Here is a 13,677-nt window from a genome sequence, read left to right as displayed (position 1 = left end):
TTATGTTTTTGATGCCGGTTGCATTGTGATTATGCTCACAATACCCTCTGTATGTGATCATTTATTCTTGCATGCCGTATACATTGGCAAGAAATGTCAAAATCTTATTTCCTGCATACTCATTTAGAAAACTGTCTAAAATAGCAATTTTTACAGGAGGTTTTCATGTCCTGTCTACTCAGGTTTTTGTTTCTACCTGCTCTGGTCCGCCCTGTTCCTTGTGCCAACCAATCAGCTCCCTCCAACTATTCCCGTCTTGTCCAGGTGAGCCTCATTGTCTTGTCAATTTGTTGGTATTTCGATCCCTGGTTTCTTTGTCTTTGTTGGTTTGTGTGTTGCTGCTGTTAGTCAAATTATTGTAGTCATGTTTCTTTCTTTTGGACTTTGTTAATTGAGTATTTTGAGTCCTCTACGCACCTTGTTTGCCCCTTTGTGTAAATTAATTGCTATATATTTTTTAGATTACCCCTGCTTTCTGGACATTAGCAATCCAGAAAAAAATAATTATGACATGAAAAAATGTGGTTAAGTCATGCATTTAATGACATGTTCACAATATTATATAATTCACAACAGTTGTGACTAACATACGGCTCATGCATTTGATTTTAAGTGAACGCAATGCTGGTTTTTGCATGTAAAGTGACATCTGCATACTGTACCGTGCAAGACAAACACAAATGACCTATTGGAAGGCAACAGTGAGCAAAGAAATGCATTATTAAAGTCAAAGTGAAATCCCGGCAGAATATCTTAAATAATCAGACGATGATGCGGAGGCTCTTCACAGGAGATTCGAGAGATGAGATGAGGTGTTTTCTTAAGCATATTGGCTGAATTGAGCCACTCGGCTCGTCAGCCTTCCTACTGACACTCGTGCATGTGACATTGTTGAATGTCAATGGCAATAATCTTCATACCTACGTAGCCATTACTGTATATTCAGTGGCATGGCATTATGCGAATAAAAATGAATACAATTAGGAAGCACTTTATTCTAAAAGTTACATTGAAGTGCTTTTACAAAATTGCCTTTTAGAAAAGATGATGGATAGATAGATAGATATTTTTTGTTTTTTCCCCCGAAAAAAATCACAAATGACTCAGGCAGTTATGTTGCAGGCGAATGCTACGTTATATCAAGAAATGAGATGAAGACTGTTCAAATACAGTCCGACCTTGATTTTAATACGACTAAAATGGAGCAAATCCATTTAATGTGGCAGTCGCTAACTATATCAACACCTTACAAATAGAATCCGTCTCACAAAGCCAAACAAGGCACAAAAAGGTTTCGACAATGAAAGCAGCCCGGATGAGTTGGGAAAGGGAGGGGGGGGGGGGGGGGGAGAAACAGTCCACTGTTATGATGAGCTTCCTCTTTGTCCTCCGTCAAGCAGAAAATGGGTTGGAAGCTGATCATGAAGAGTGTCAAAATAACGGCCCAATTTGAAGCCCATCTCCATCCGACACATTGCTGGAGGTGATAAAATGGTGGCCATTCAGCGAAGCGTGATGATGATGATGGAGATATTGATCTCCATGCAGCAGCAGCTGGTATCCATTCAACTCCACAAATTAGCGGATCACACTCGGCAAGCGTGTAAGTGGCTGGGAAAAGGCTGTCAAGATCCAGTCCAAAGAAGAAGAAAAAAAGTGAAAAGGTGGGTGTCTATTGTATACTCTACCACAGGAATACAGCATATTCTTAGTTTGGAAACCACAGCTTCACCACATTGTAGGTTACCCCCCCCCCCCCCAATATATGCTATATATATATATGAGTTTACAGTTGATGTGCTGTTTTATTGTACAAACTACCAAGAAGAATGCACCACAAAACAAGCGCGCTGAATTGATGTCACCACCCCGGAGGCACACGTTACTGGTAATGCTTCATATCCTGATGATGATGATGATGATGATGCAAAATAAACTATTTCCTTCCAGCCGCAAAAAGTCACTTAACAGGTTTGGTTCATTCCTGACGCCGTATGCTAAGGTGCGGAAGTCATGTTAGTGCCAATGAGTGCAAAGAGAGCGTCAAAAGTTTCTGATGACTCAGCTTGACCAGTACAAGTCTTTCTTGTCCGGAAGTTGTCCTAATGGAGACGACACACACATGATGTCATCCTAGTCAGCTTCAGTCTATTTAGTGTAAACTGAATTAAAGATTGAGTTGGTAACAAAAACATCTTCCATTTGCTTGTAAAATGGCTTTTAATAAGGGAAATTGCGTCTTATTAGTAACCTTGCATATACAAATCCAGTTACTCTTGCAAATAACCCCCCCCCACCCCCCCCACCAAGGAAACTCAATTTTCCAACAATACTAAGGCTGCGCCGATTGATTAAAATACTTGCACTATCCAATTACAAATAAAGGTCAAAGCAAATCCTCAGGCTAGCCTCTTAACAGCCAGCCAACTCTACACTCTCATTCACTGACACCCACGTCACTCACCAGGCCAGGCTCCGCCTTTTAAAGCCATACACGTTCAAAGTCACAGATATCGCAGTAAAACTTTATTTATTTAGACATGAACCTGCTTTCTGATATAAATAGGGACATTTTTTTTGCAGGAATGTACCGTAAAATTTGGTCAGTTCAACACACCAGTATATAAATCACATCCACTATAATAGTAAAAAAAAAAAAAAAAACTTCAACTGCACTGGTTTATAAGATGCACATATTACACAGCTTAACATGGGGTACAGCTAATTGCTGATGATGCAAACTAAAAGGTAAAAATTGTTTCCACAAAATAGAAAGAATATACGGTACTGTATATGCCTGTGAGGATTGTTGGAAGTTCAGTTTGTATGTCTTATTGCTGTGTTTGTGAAAAAGTGAGAAATAGTCATGAGCAAAGTTTTCCAGTACAGGTACAGTAATAAAAGTACTTTGAAGGAACATGACAATAAACAGCTTGAAGCAAAAACACTTTGCTTCTCATTTGGAGGGCTCTTAGCTATCTGCCCAACTGCAAAAAAAAAAAAAAAAGACTGTCAGTGTCAACCTTACTGCAGGTAGGAAATAAACAAGATAAAGCAGTACAAACTAACGCAGAAGCAAAAATACTGCTATTTGACAGCTCAAATAGAATGTCACGTTTTTGCCGTGGCCATCCTGAAAGCCGATTTCATTGCTTTCTTGCGTGCAGATTTGAATTTAAAAAAGTGAACAGTTAACACTTGGACATGGAGCACATTGAAAGATCTCATGAACAGTAAACACGACGCAAGAGGAGCTAATAATAAATGGGAATGTGACACAAGTGGGATCATCCGTAAAGAAGCAGCATTGGTGTTGTTTCAAGGGCTTCAAAAATGGGGAAAAGTCACATTTTATTGTCCAAACATCTGTGGAGACGATTGTGGTCAGATAGTCGACCGCAAGTGTTGATTCCAGATGAGTTTGTGGCTGTATATGTTAAGACAAGGATTCATTGGTAAACTTTTTGGGTCCAGGGGAAACTTTTTCCCCAAGCAAGGACCCCGTCGTATTCTTAATATCAACCATTTTTTGCTACAAGAATGAAAAAAAATGCTATTTTTTGAGAGAGAAAAAAGCCCTTTAGTCACAATAACAAAATCATTTGTATATACATATATATATATATATTATTTTTTTATTTTAGTTTATTAATTTTTTTAAACACATTGTGAAGTTAAGAGCACAAATGTGTTTTTATTTTTTCAACATTTATTTATTTTTTACTCTTTACAAGAACTAAGTTAGGGAAAAGTAATTAGTTTATTATGTTTCTTTTATTGACACATCAGTGTGCTTAACTCATTCACTTGCAGCCATTTTCACTGAAGCAACCCCCTTCGCTCCTGGCTGTTTCACTGAATTTCGACAGATTTTGCAAGTCCCACAGAATATTGTGTTCTATTGCTATAAAAACATTTATTTCACCTACCAAAAGGAAGTTCAGAGTCTCTTCTTTCTTTAGGAAAAATGTATATTTGTATCCGTTTGCATTTTGCAGCAATTAGCATTAGAATATTGCTAAGTTTCATCATTATTCACAAATCTTTTTATAACAGTGGGGGAAAGAGTTTGTTGCAACATGGCCTTGGTTGATCTCTTATCCACCTGCTGGCCGTTTTTTGTAATAACTCCCATTGCTTTAAGCCACCTCTTCATACCAGAAGCTGCATCAAAGCCTTCTGTATGCTCTTGCATAAAACAACATAAAAAAAAACAACATTAATTCATTTTTGGGACCATGGCAATATTTAAAATAGAACGTATTTATAATTTTTTTGGGAGTTCATTTTGAACATGTAATGAATTGACAAAAAAAACCAAAAAAAAAAACCCCGTATGTACGTTTTGGGGAGTGAAGGGCAAAGTATTAAAAAACGTATTTACACGTTTTTTGGGTTTGAACGAGTTAATAAAAATGACAACATAATAATTAATTGCAAATTATTTTGCTCACCTACCAAGGTACAGCTTGCACCGCAGTTCAAGAACAACGTAGCCATCATTTATTAGCAGGGACATCAAAGGCGTTCACTTGGATGATGCTTCTAATTATGTCCATTTTGGAAGGTTTGATAGCCACCAAGAAAGCCTGACGGCACATGCTGTATTGCATACGAAGGCTTACCAGGCTCAAAGCCTCCAGCGGGCTCCACAGAGTCTCTAAATCCTTGAGGCACCATCCAGTTGGCCAGATGTTCCGCCTTGGAGCCGGAGGCCACGCCCGGCACCATCTCGGCGCGGTCGGCGTGCAGGAGATTGAGCAGCGACGAGGCGTACTGCTGCCCCGTCAAGCTCAGGTCGTCCGCCGAATACTCCGCCGCCGGCAAGCCCGACGTCTCCCCGGTCCTGCCGATGAACGAGTGCCACGGCCCGGCGGGGACGTCGGCGGGGACGAAGGACGGGTGGCGGCTCGCCACCGGCGGGGGCTCGGCCAGGTTGGCGTGGCAGGCGCTGCTCTCCTCTGATGGGCAACGAGCGGTCCATATTAACGTCAGGTCCCTTATGTTGTGTATTCCCAACTACTTAGTAATCATCTGCCACAGGAAATTTCACTTAACTGGACCAAAAGTTATGACCCCCCCCCCCCAAAAAAAAAAAAACACAAGTAATGTCTATAATAGTTTAAATGGTGAATACAGGGACCCCCGCTGCTTCTCAGTTTGGCATTTTTGTTGTTGCATATCCGTCAATATGTGCAAAAAAAAAAAGTCAATTTCCTTTTTCTATACTCAAGCCAAAGCAATAAAAGTAGTGCTTTGCTGCCATCTATTTCACATCTTGTTTGCAAAGGAACTATGTTGAAGTGAGTTGAGGAGCCAACTTTAGACAAAGCTTGTGCATCTGGTGGCAAATTGATGCCAACAAACTATGTTGAGGTGACTCCAGTAGCTTAATTTAGACAAAGGTAGTGCTACGGCAACATCGTGTTGGATCTTGGTACCAAGGAACTAGGATAAATTGTAGTGTTTTGTGACATCTTTTTTGGCATCTTGATGCCAGGGAACTTCCTGGAAGTTAGTTGAGAAGCTTCATTTGGACAAAAGTAGTGTTTTTTTTCGACATTTTGTGGCATCTTGGAGCCAATTAGTTATGTTGAGGTGAGTCGAGCATTTTCATTTAGACAGCAGTCGCGTTTTGGCACAATCGAGTGACATGTTTGTGCTGCGGAACTATGTTGACGTGAGCTGAGGAGCTTCATTTAGACAAAAGTAGTGCTTTGCTGGCAACTTGTGGCACCCATTGGCAATTAGAAACCTGTTTGGGTGGTTGCCTGACAACAATTTTGACTTACTTTCAATTGCTACTTAAATTTTTTCTACATTGAGACGATGCCTTCATCATTTCCTTCCCAAACTCGCTTACCTAACTTGATGTTTTTGCGCATTTTCTTGGCCTTGACAGCCGGCGCGTTGTCCTTGGCGTCTTTGCTGAGAGCGCGGATGAAGTGGGCGTCCACCATGCTGCCGATGTCGCCCCGGAAGTACCTGAGGATCACGCTGCGGGAGTGGCCCTCCACCTTGACGGGCACCGGACTCTCCATGCAGTCCTCCATGGCTCAGTCGGCACTGAAAACCACAGAAGGACAAACGCGCTAGGAAATATGTGTATGCAGGTGAACCTTTTTTTTTTTTTTTTACAGTCTTAAACTCTGTTCTTTACTGCTTTCCAACCTTTTTTTGAGCCAAGGCAAATATTTGACATTAAAGAAAATCTTGGTTGGTAAACACGACCAACAGTCTCTGCCCCCCTCCTTTTAAAGATTGGGGGGGGGGGGGGGAATTCTATGTTAATCAAGTCGGCCTTCAAAAACAAAAACTGAATTAGATCACACCACAAATGCTAATAAGAAATCACAAGAAAAGGCATCTTTTCTGTCTCTCTTATTATTTTCCAAACATTGTTTCATTATTATATTATTTTCAGCTTTTTTCAAAGAGTGTTTTTAGTTTTTGTTGTATCTGGATCTTAACCCTGGCAACTAGGACTGTGCAATTAATTGAAATTCAATTACAAAATCAGCATAATCATAAAAAATAAAATACAAATATTCATGCTAATTTTGATTTGTTTGAGACGTTTAAATGTATACATTGGCAACTTTTTTTATTTTTATTTTTTAGAATAGCTAATTTAATCCAAAAGGAACTTGCATAATTATAGTGTTTCAAATAATTTATTTGTCTTCATATTTTTTACGTTTACATTTTTTTGTGTACAACAAATGATCGTCCTAATCGAATATTTTCTTCATTATCAAGCAGCTCCACCTGGTATATCTATTTACATGTATTGTACTTTCTTTGTTTTTATTTCATTTGTCCATTTTTTACGCCGTGGTAAGCACTTTACGCTCTAAAAAGTACTACTACGACTACTAGCACCACAAGCTCAAACTTGTGTCATCGCGCAGCCCTGCTGAAGGGGCAAGATAAATAAATAAATAAAACAATTCATTTAAACTTAAGGTCAAATGAGACTACGCAAACATCACATTGTAAAAGGCAGTAAAGAAAGTCACGTGCTAATGAAAACAAATATGCACATCATATTCAGTGTATAACATTTACTTTACACACACATATTAGATGATTTTTTTTCGTCGCGTGCCACATACTCTTGTCACGATAACCTCGGAAAAGTTTAACCGACTGACAATAGCATGAATTAAGTGTAAAGTTTCCGCGCGGGATGATTTAAGTACAAATAAAGAAATGGTCACGGTTAACGTTGTACTTTTTTTTTTTTGTATCCAATCACATTAACAATAGAAAATACATATTTGCGATTGTCTTACCTGACCAGGTGAGCAACGGGTGCGTCGTAACTTTGACTGCAAACTTGATGCGTTTACCTACATGAGCAGCTGCCAAAATTTCCGGGAAGATTTTGTTGCTCGGCTACGCGTTAAACCGTCCGTCATTGATTGGGTTAAAAATAGCAACAGCAGTTTTCTTTTTCTTTTCTTTTTCGATAGTGCAGCGTCCAAACACATCCCTCAATGATGTGATATGTAAGCTTGTGAAAGGGTGTGTGAAGCGTGTTATGCACAACTATGAAAAGAATGTCATCCGGCAAGTTCAGCCAGAATCCCAAACATTCAAGGCAGATGAACAGAAAAAAAAATCCCCAAACACAACAAGCATCTCTGCCGATAACTGATTCAAATGAGAAAGCCTGCGTGAATCCAGGAAAAGAAATGGAAAACTATATATATATTTTGGACAAGAGTCTATTAACAATCATGTTAGTCAAATATTTGGGTACACATTTTTTTTTGTTGTGACTTTTAGTAATTGTGCTAGCCAAGAATAAGGGTCAACGTATATAAGGCAAGAGTCAGGGAATAGCAAGTATACCAGTATAAATCAGGTTAAAAATGTGTTTGAGTCTGAGTTACTAAAATATCAGAAAGGGTATGTTAGACAAAAATCAGGGAATAGCAAGCGTGCTAGTCAGGACTGGGAAACGTTTGTTCGAAGGGAAATGGCGTAGAGTCAGTACTGTTAGGCAAGAATCGGAGAAATTAGCATGTTTGTCAAGAAATCGGGAAAAGCGAGTGGACGAGTCAAGCATCAGGGCAAAATAAAGAGAAAAGTCAAGCGTTTGTTTGTTCATGTTTTGAAGCAGAACCAGGTGAACCTTTAATTGCATACAACTAATAGTAACAACTCAACAAATCAGTCATGGTGCTATTTATTATGTTGGCTTCTTTTTTTTTTTTTTTTTTACCATAGCAGGATAAACATGAACACACAACACAATAAGTAAAGTATACGTGAATATATTTCACAGCTTGCAGACAGGCAGTATCAAAATACAACTTTTCACTCATCCTTCCATTGCATTTGAACTCACATTTAGAATCATTGAGCACAACGTCGGAATGCTGAAAAAGAAGTGCATTTCATTCTGGGATTGGAGTAAATTACGTGTGTGCTAACGCTGCAATTTGGTGTATTTGCCAGAATATTCAATCATTATCTTGTTCTGGATTTTCATTCCATTTGGTTGTCTTTTCTTTATAGACATGAAGCTGCTTGTATTTCATGTTTTGTGTTTCCCGACTTTTGAATGAACCAAGGCACATATATTCTACCATGTAAAAAAGAAAAAAAAATCTCATGGGACAAATGAAAGTTAAGTGAAATTCGATAATTCCGCCCGGCAACGCAAAGTTGAAGGCATCAAAAGTTAGGGCCTGCTTACGCGCCCTTGCGGTTTTCTGTCCCCGTTTCAGATTCCGAAATGTTCCTGAGCGAGGAGGTGTTGACGGAGGAGCCGGAGTTAATAAGCTTCTCCTTCCGGCGGTGACCACCCGCTGACGCGCTCCAGTCTGAAAACACAAAACACGGACCTCAATTACACACCCGGTGCGGAACTCGTTTCCTCCGGGGAAAGTCCAGTACCTGAACGCTCGGCCAGTCTTAAAGCGCCACAACACAAATGCGTGCGCCATTGTTTCCTCACGTTTTCTTTCATCGCACAATGGAAGAGAAAAACAAAGAACCCTGCGGGAAGAAAGAAAAAACGTTACCGCTATCGCAATGAAGCAGACAGCTGTCCAATTTTCATCTCGCGCCTTAAATCACACTCAGAAGAAAAGAAAAAAACAGCACACATCTCACAGTTGCTTTTTTTTTTTCAACATAAGGTGTGATTAATTCATTGTGGTAAATATCCAACAAAGGTATATATATATATTTATATATATATATCCCTAAATAAATAAATAAAAGTAAAAAAAAAAAAAAAAAAAAATTCAAAAAATAAATGTCGAAATAAATACAAAACAGAGAGAGAGAGAGAGAGAGAGAGAGAGAATTAAATATCAATCAATAAACAAAATTTCTCTGCTCTCACATTTATTTATTTCATGCTGCAGAAGCTGTCAGGTCGAAATGTTATTCAAATGAGGGGGGCGGTCCTAAGCGTGTCTTGGGTTGGGCTCCGCTGTTGCAAACTGTCTAGAGTGAGCGGATCGGCGAACAGAGCGTTTTTATTTATTGATTGATATTTAATTCTATTCATATATTTATTTTTTGTATTTATTACACATTTATTTATTTATTTAAATTTTTTGAATCTCGTTGGTTAGCGTTTTTAAGCGTGTCGCGGGTTGGGCTCCGCCGTTGCAAGGTAGCTGCAGGTAATCCGATTGAATCCTGCTTTTTAGGCCTACAGAAAGCAACAGTTGTAAGTTTATTTTTTTAATATGCATCTTTGGGAATTATGTGTACTGTATTAGTTTACTGAAGATATCAGCACACTTTTTGTGCAATATTTTTGTCATGCATCGCTTTTGTGCTCTTGCTCAATATATGTTTGAATGTCTTTGCATTACTTATATTTGTATTTATTATTTACCCTGCAAAGGGTTGAAGATGGCGAAGAGGTACATCATGGCCACTTTGCCTGGTCCAAAGGAGAAGAAGCCGATGAGCCAGGTGAGACCCAGCAGGACGGTGAGGCCGGCCACCGCCCGCAAGTCCCGCAGGGCGCCGCTTCTGCTGGCCGACGCCTTTTTGTTGGCGGCCATCCGCCGGATCTGAAGCAGAACCACCACGAACACGGACATGTTGCACAACAGCACCAGCAGGACGAACGCCACCACCGTCGCGTAGAAGAAGGTGTCGTTCCGCAGCCAGCAGCTAGGTACGAAGTTCAAGACATCATACAGCCACAATATTGTTATGATCAGAGTGCAAAATGCTCATTTGGTTGGTTTATTATAGTGATAGGCCGATATGTTTTTTTCAAGGTCGATACCGCTGCTAATTATTAGTAGTCAAGGGGACCGATAACTGATATTTTAAGCCAATATTCATCCAGTAAAAGAGAACATATTATTGTTTTATTTTCCTTTAAACATATGGAGAATTGACAGCTTTGTTGAAAAATGATAACAAAAATTGCAGGGAGGTTCCAGGGTCATCAGCACGTGTTAAGCTAAATTAAAAACTAAGCAAGGAAATAGTTCCCTAAAATGTAAATATTTTTTTCAAAAATTTCAACATCATTTCTTAATTTTATTTATTAAAAAAGAAACAATGTTGGGAGTTCCCAGTGTCAGCATCGTTATTATAAAGTGAAAATGTGAACAAATCCATAAAATAAAAAGTATCTCACTGAGCGACAAACGCATGCGAAGGGAGCTAATTTGGGATTTTCGGGTTTGTAAAAGGTTTCAAAAGATCTTTGCAAACAGAAAAAAATGGTCTGAATAAGTAAAAACTGTCTGTAAACAAACATCTTATAAGTCCTGATGAAAACCCTAAATTGGCAACGCTCGCAAGCATTCACCACTCAAACAAACATACCAGCTTTATCGGCCCTCACATTCGTTAAAAAGGCCGATGCCAATATTTGTCAAAATGCCAAATATCGGCACCGATAATCAGCCCAGCCGACAATCGGTCTCTATCCCTAATTCGTGTGAACGTGAGCATGTATTTGCTAGAAATTGCAACTAGACAATTTTTTTTTTTGTACAGTACAATTCTCAAATAAATGCCCCTCAAGAATCAAAACACTAAGGATGAAAATGATGACAGAGAGGGTTAGTTAGATTTTTTTCGAAATATATGAAAGAAGAATAAAAAAAAAATAGGCTGTAGCAGAGAAGGGCACTTTTTGTCCAGGGCAAAAGGGCAGATGCTTAAGCACAATTTTGCGTGCATGTGCCTGCTGGTAGACAGGAAACTATGGTGTCATCATTTCCAATATAATCCGTAAAATTGGATGTAACCTTATTTTGCACAAATTTGCTACATACTATGCATACTATAGTTGGGAGCACTTACAATTGGTCGCTGGAGTTCCTCTGCGCGGCAGCCGTTGTGACCCCAATGTACCCATAGGCGTCCTTATCTATGGCCAGCACCAAGCTGACAATGAGCAGAGGAACGCCTGTGAGGACACAACAAGACGCAGGCACATTTCCAGAACACCATTAGCCTCATTTTCTGACAACATTTTACAAGCAGCCACTTTAAATGGTCAATCTTGGACTGCAGCTCCCTGCGCTTGACTCTCTTCCACCAACTAAACAAAAAACAACGGCATCCTATATAGCGGCATGGACATTTATTTATTTACATTTCCTGGACCCAAATAGCTTGACATCCTAACGTTTAATAGGGCAAATATGGAGAATGTGCCTTCAAGAAATGTCCTATTTGAGAAAGTTTGTATCTAGACGCAAGCTACTAAACATCCGTACTCTTGACGCTGCATCATCAGAAGGTGAATCAGGACAATGTTAAAGCTTCAGTACGTTGAAGTTAGAAAAGTGCTACACAAGTGAAAGGCCATCGTCGGCGATATTTCTCTTCTTTTAACTCATTCACTCCCAGCCATTTTCACTGAAGCAACCCCCTTCGCTCCCAGCTGTTTTACTGGATTTTGACAGATTTTGCAAGCCCCACAGACTATTGTGTTCTATTGCTATAAAAAACATGGAACCTACCAAAACAAAGATTAGAGTCTCTTCTTTCATCAGGAAAAAATATATATTTGTATCTGTTTACGTTTTGAATATAGCTAAGTTTTATCATTATTCACAAATTTGTGACCTTTTTTTGCAACATGGCCCTGGTTGAACTCTCTGCTGCCACCTGCTGGCCGTTTTTTTATTTTTATAACTACCATTGCTTTAAGCATTTTCTTCAGTTCAGAGGCTGCATCAAAGCCTTCTGTATGCTCTAGAATTAAACAAAAACATATAAATACGTTTTTGGGACCATGCCAATATTTAAAATAGTTTTTACACATTTTTAGGAGCAAATGAGTTAATTTCTCAGACTCTCCCGTCTTTTCCTTACCCCAGCCGACAGCGCAGCACTTGACGATGTACGCGGGCACGTATGTGTTGAAGACCTTGACCAGGGCGAAGTACATTTGCAAGGCCTCCAGGGCCATCCAGGTGAAGGAGGCCAGCACGAAGTAGTGCAACGCGGCGGCGGTGACGATGCACAAGCTGTAGTCGGAAAAAGACGAGAGCCACGGGTCCAGCAGGAAAAGCAAGCTCAGTCCCAGCAAGGCGGCCGACAGGTTGATGAGAATTTTCGACGGGTAGTCACGACGGAGCTTTCTGGAATCAGGTGAATGACACAGAGTTTCTTTTTGTTCATTCACGCTCAAATGAGCTCATTTCACTTTTGCATTCAGATGACTCACTCAAAAGCGAGGTAAGTGAGGAGGGTGATGCCCAGGAAGATGGCCGAAATGCCGCAGCCAACGTAGGAGATCACGCTTAAAATGTGACTGTCAGCCTCGCTGATGGGAGCTCTGGACACGTCCTGTAATCAAAACACAAAGATTTGTATCAATAATCATTTTAAAAAATAATTTATAAATGATCTTGTGGAGATCATTAAGAGTACTCAATAGCACATGTGTTTTTGTAAACAAAATAGACAATTTAGTCTTCAATAATCAAACATACATTTTTGTAAACATCAAAGGCAAATGTGATTTTCACTCATTTAACATTTTTAAACATCAAAGATGTGATTTTTGTAAACAGTAGCAGTTTTCAGTAACTTGCTGTGTTTTTGTAAACATCAAAAACAATTCTGGGTCTTCAATTACATAACATATGTTTTGTTGTTTTTTATTTACTCATGTTTTTGCAAACATCAAAGGCAATTTTGGGTCTACAATAACTTATAACATAAGTGTTTTTCTAAACACCAAAGGCAAGTTCAACTCAAACACATTTTTGTAAAGTGAAGATAATTGAGTCTATTACAAAATCGGCATAATCGTAAACAAAAATTAAAATAATTTAATTTAAATTTATACTTTTTTTATTTTAAAATGACTAATTTAATCAATCTTGTTTGGTCCAAAAGGAACTTGCATAATTATAGTGTTTCAAAGAAAAACCAAAAACAAATGATTATCCTAATCGTGATTTCAATTATTACCAAATTAATTGTGATGAATATTTTCTTCATAACTGAGCGGCGCTATCTAGAATCTTCACTAACCTAACATAACGTGTTTTTTGTAAACATCAAAGACAATTTACAGTTATCAAAGCCCAGCATGCGTGTTTTGTTAACGTGTGTTTTTGTCAACATTGAAGACAATTTGGAAAAGATTTCTACAGGTGAATTTTGGATACAACTATTGCGAGTTCTAATGCTGTGGTAGTACCAATCCATCGGGGGGGG

At 39.1% G+C, this 13,677-nt stretch overlaps 2 protein-coding genes and 1 long non-coding RNA gene across 3 annotated transcripts in view; 1 reads left to right on the top strand and 2 right to left on the bottom strand.

Annotated features, from left to right (window-relative positions):
* Window positions 1-12,871, top strand: part of LOC147168897 (uncharacterized) — a 23,806-nt gene extending 10,935 nt beyond the window's left edge. The window contains exons 4-9 of the long non-coding RNA XR_015096028.1: window positions 183-264; window positions 1,401-1,664; window positions 5,903-6,113; window positions 9,875-10,153; window positions 12,327-12,600; window positions 12,668-12,871. This is a non-coding gene — a long non-coding RNA (uncharacterized LOC147168897). The remainder of the gene's footprint in view (window positions 1-182; window positions 265-1,400; window positions 1,665-5,902; window positions 6,114-9,874; window positions 10,154-12,326; window positions 12,601-12,667) is intronic.
* On the bottom strand, window positions 2,514-7,543 carry vgll1l (vestigial like family member 1-like). Its single transcript, XM_086085742.1, has 3 exons — window positions 7,296-7,543; window positions 5,864-6,066; window positions 2,514-4,961 (listed from the first exon to the last, which is right to left on the bottom strand). Exons 2-3 carry the CDS (start codon window positions 6,051-6,053, stop codon window positions 4,546-4,548), a joined length of 606 nt encoding a protein of 201 aa, XP_085941868.1. The 5' UTR covers window positions 6,054-6,066; window positions 7,296-7,543; the 3' UTR covers window positions 2,514-4,545.
* The window catches only part of adgrg4a (adhesion G protein-coupled receptor G4a), an 18,359-nt gene continuing 12,898 nt past the window's right edge, over window positions 8,217-13,677 (bottom strand). Inside the window, exons 24-29 of the mRNA XM_086085713.1 lie at window positions 12,677-12,798; window positions 12,322-12,590; window positions 11,302-11,407; window positions 9,866-10,149; window positions 8,908-9,009; window positions 8,217-8,834 (exon numbers count right to left, since the gene is read on the bottom strand). Of these exons, the coding sequence (XP_085941839.1) occupies window positions 8,704-8,834; window positions 8,908-9,009; window positions 9,866-10,149; window positions 11,302-11,407; window positions 12,322-12,590; window positions 12,677-12,798 (1,014 nt within the window). The 3' untranslated portion in view covers window positions 8,217-8,703. The remainder of the gene's footprint in view (window positions 8,835-8,907; window positions 9,010-9,865; window positions 10,150-11,301; window positions 11,408-12,321; window positions 12,591-12,676; window positions 12,799-13,677) is intronic.

Source organism: Leptonotus elevatus, chromosome 9 (assembly GCF_054856555.1).
Source record: "Leptonotus elevatus isolate MCC_2025b chromosome 9, RoL_Lele_1.0, whole genome shotgun sequence".
NCBI lineage: Eukaryota > Metazoa > Chordata > Actinopteri > Syngnathiformes > Syngnathidae > Leptonotus > Leptonotus elevatus.
This window is presented reverse-complemented; position numbering and strand designations above follow the sequence as displayed.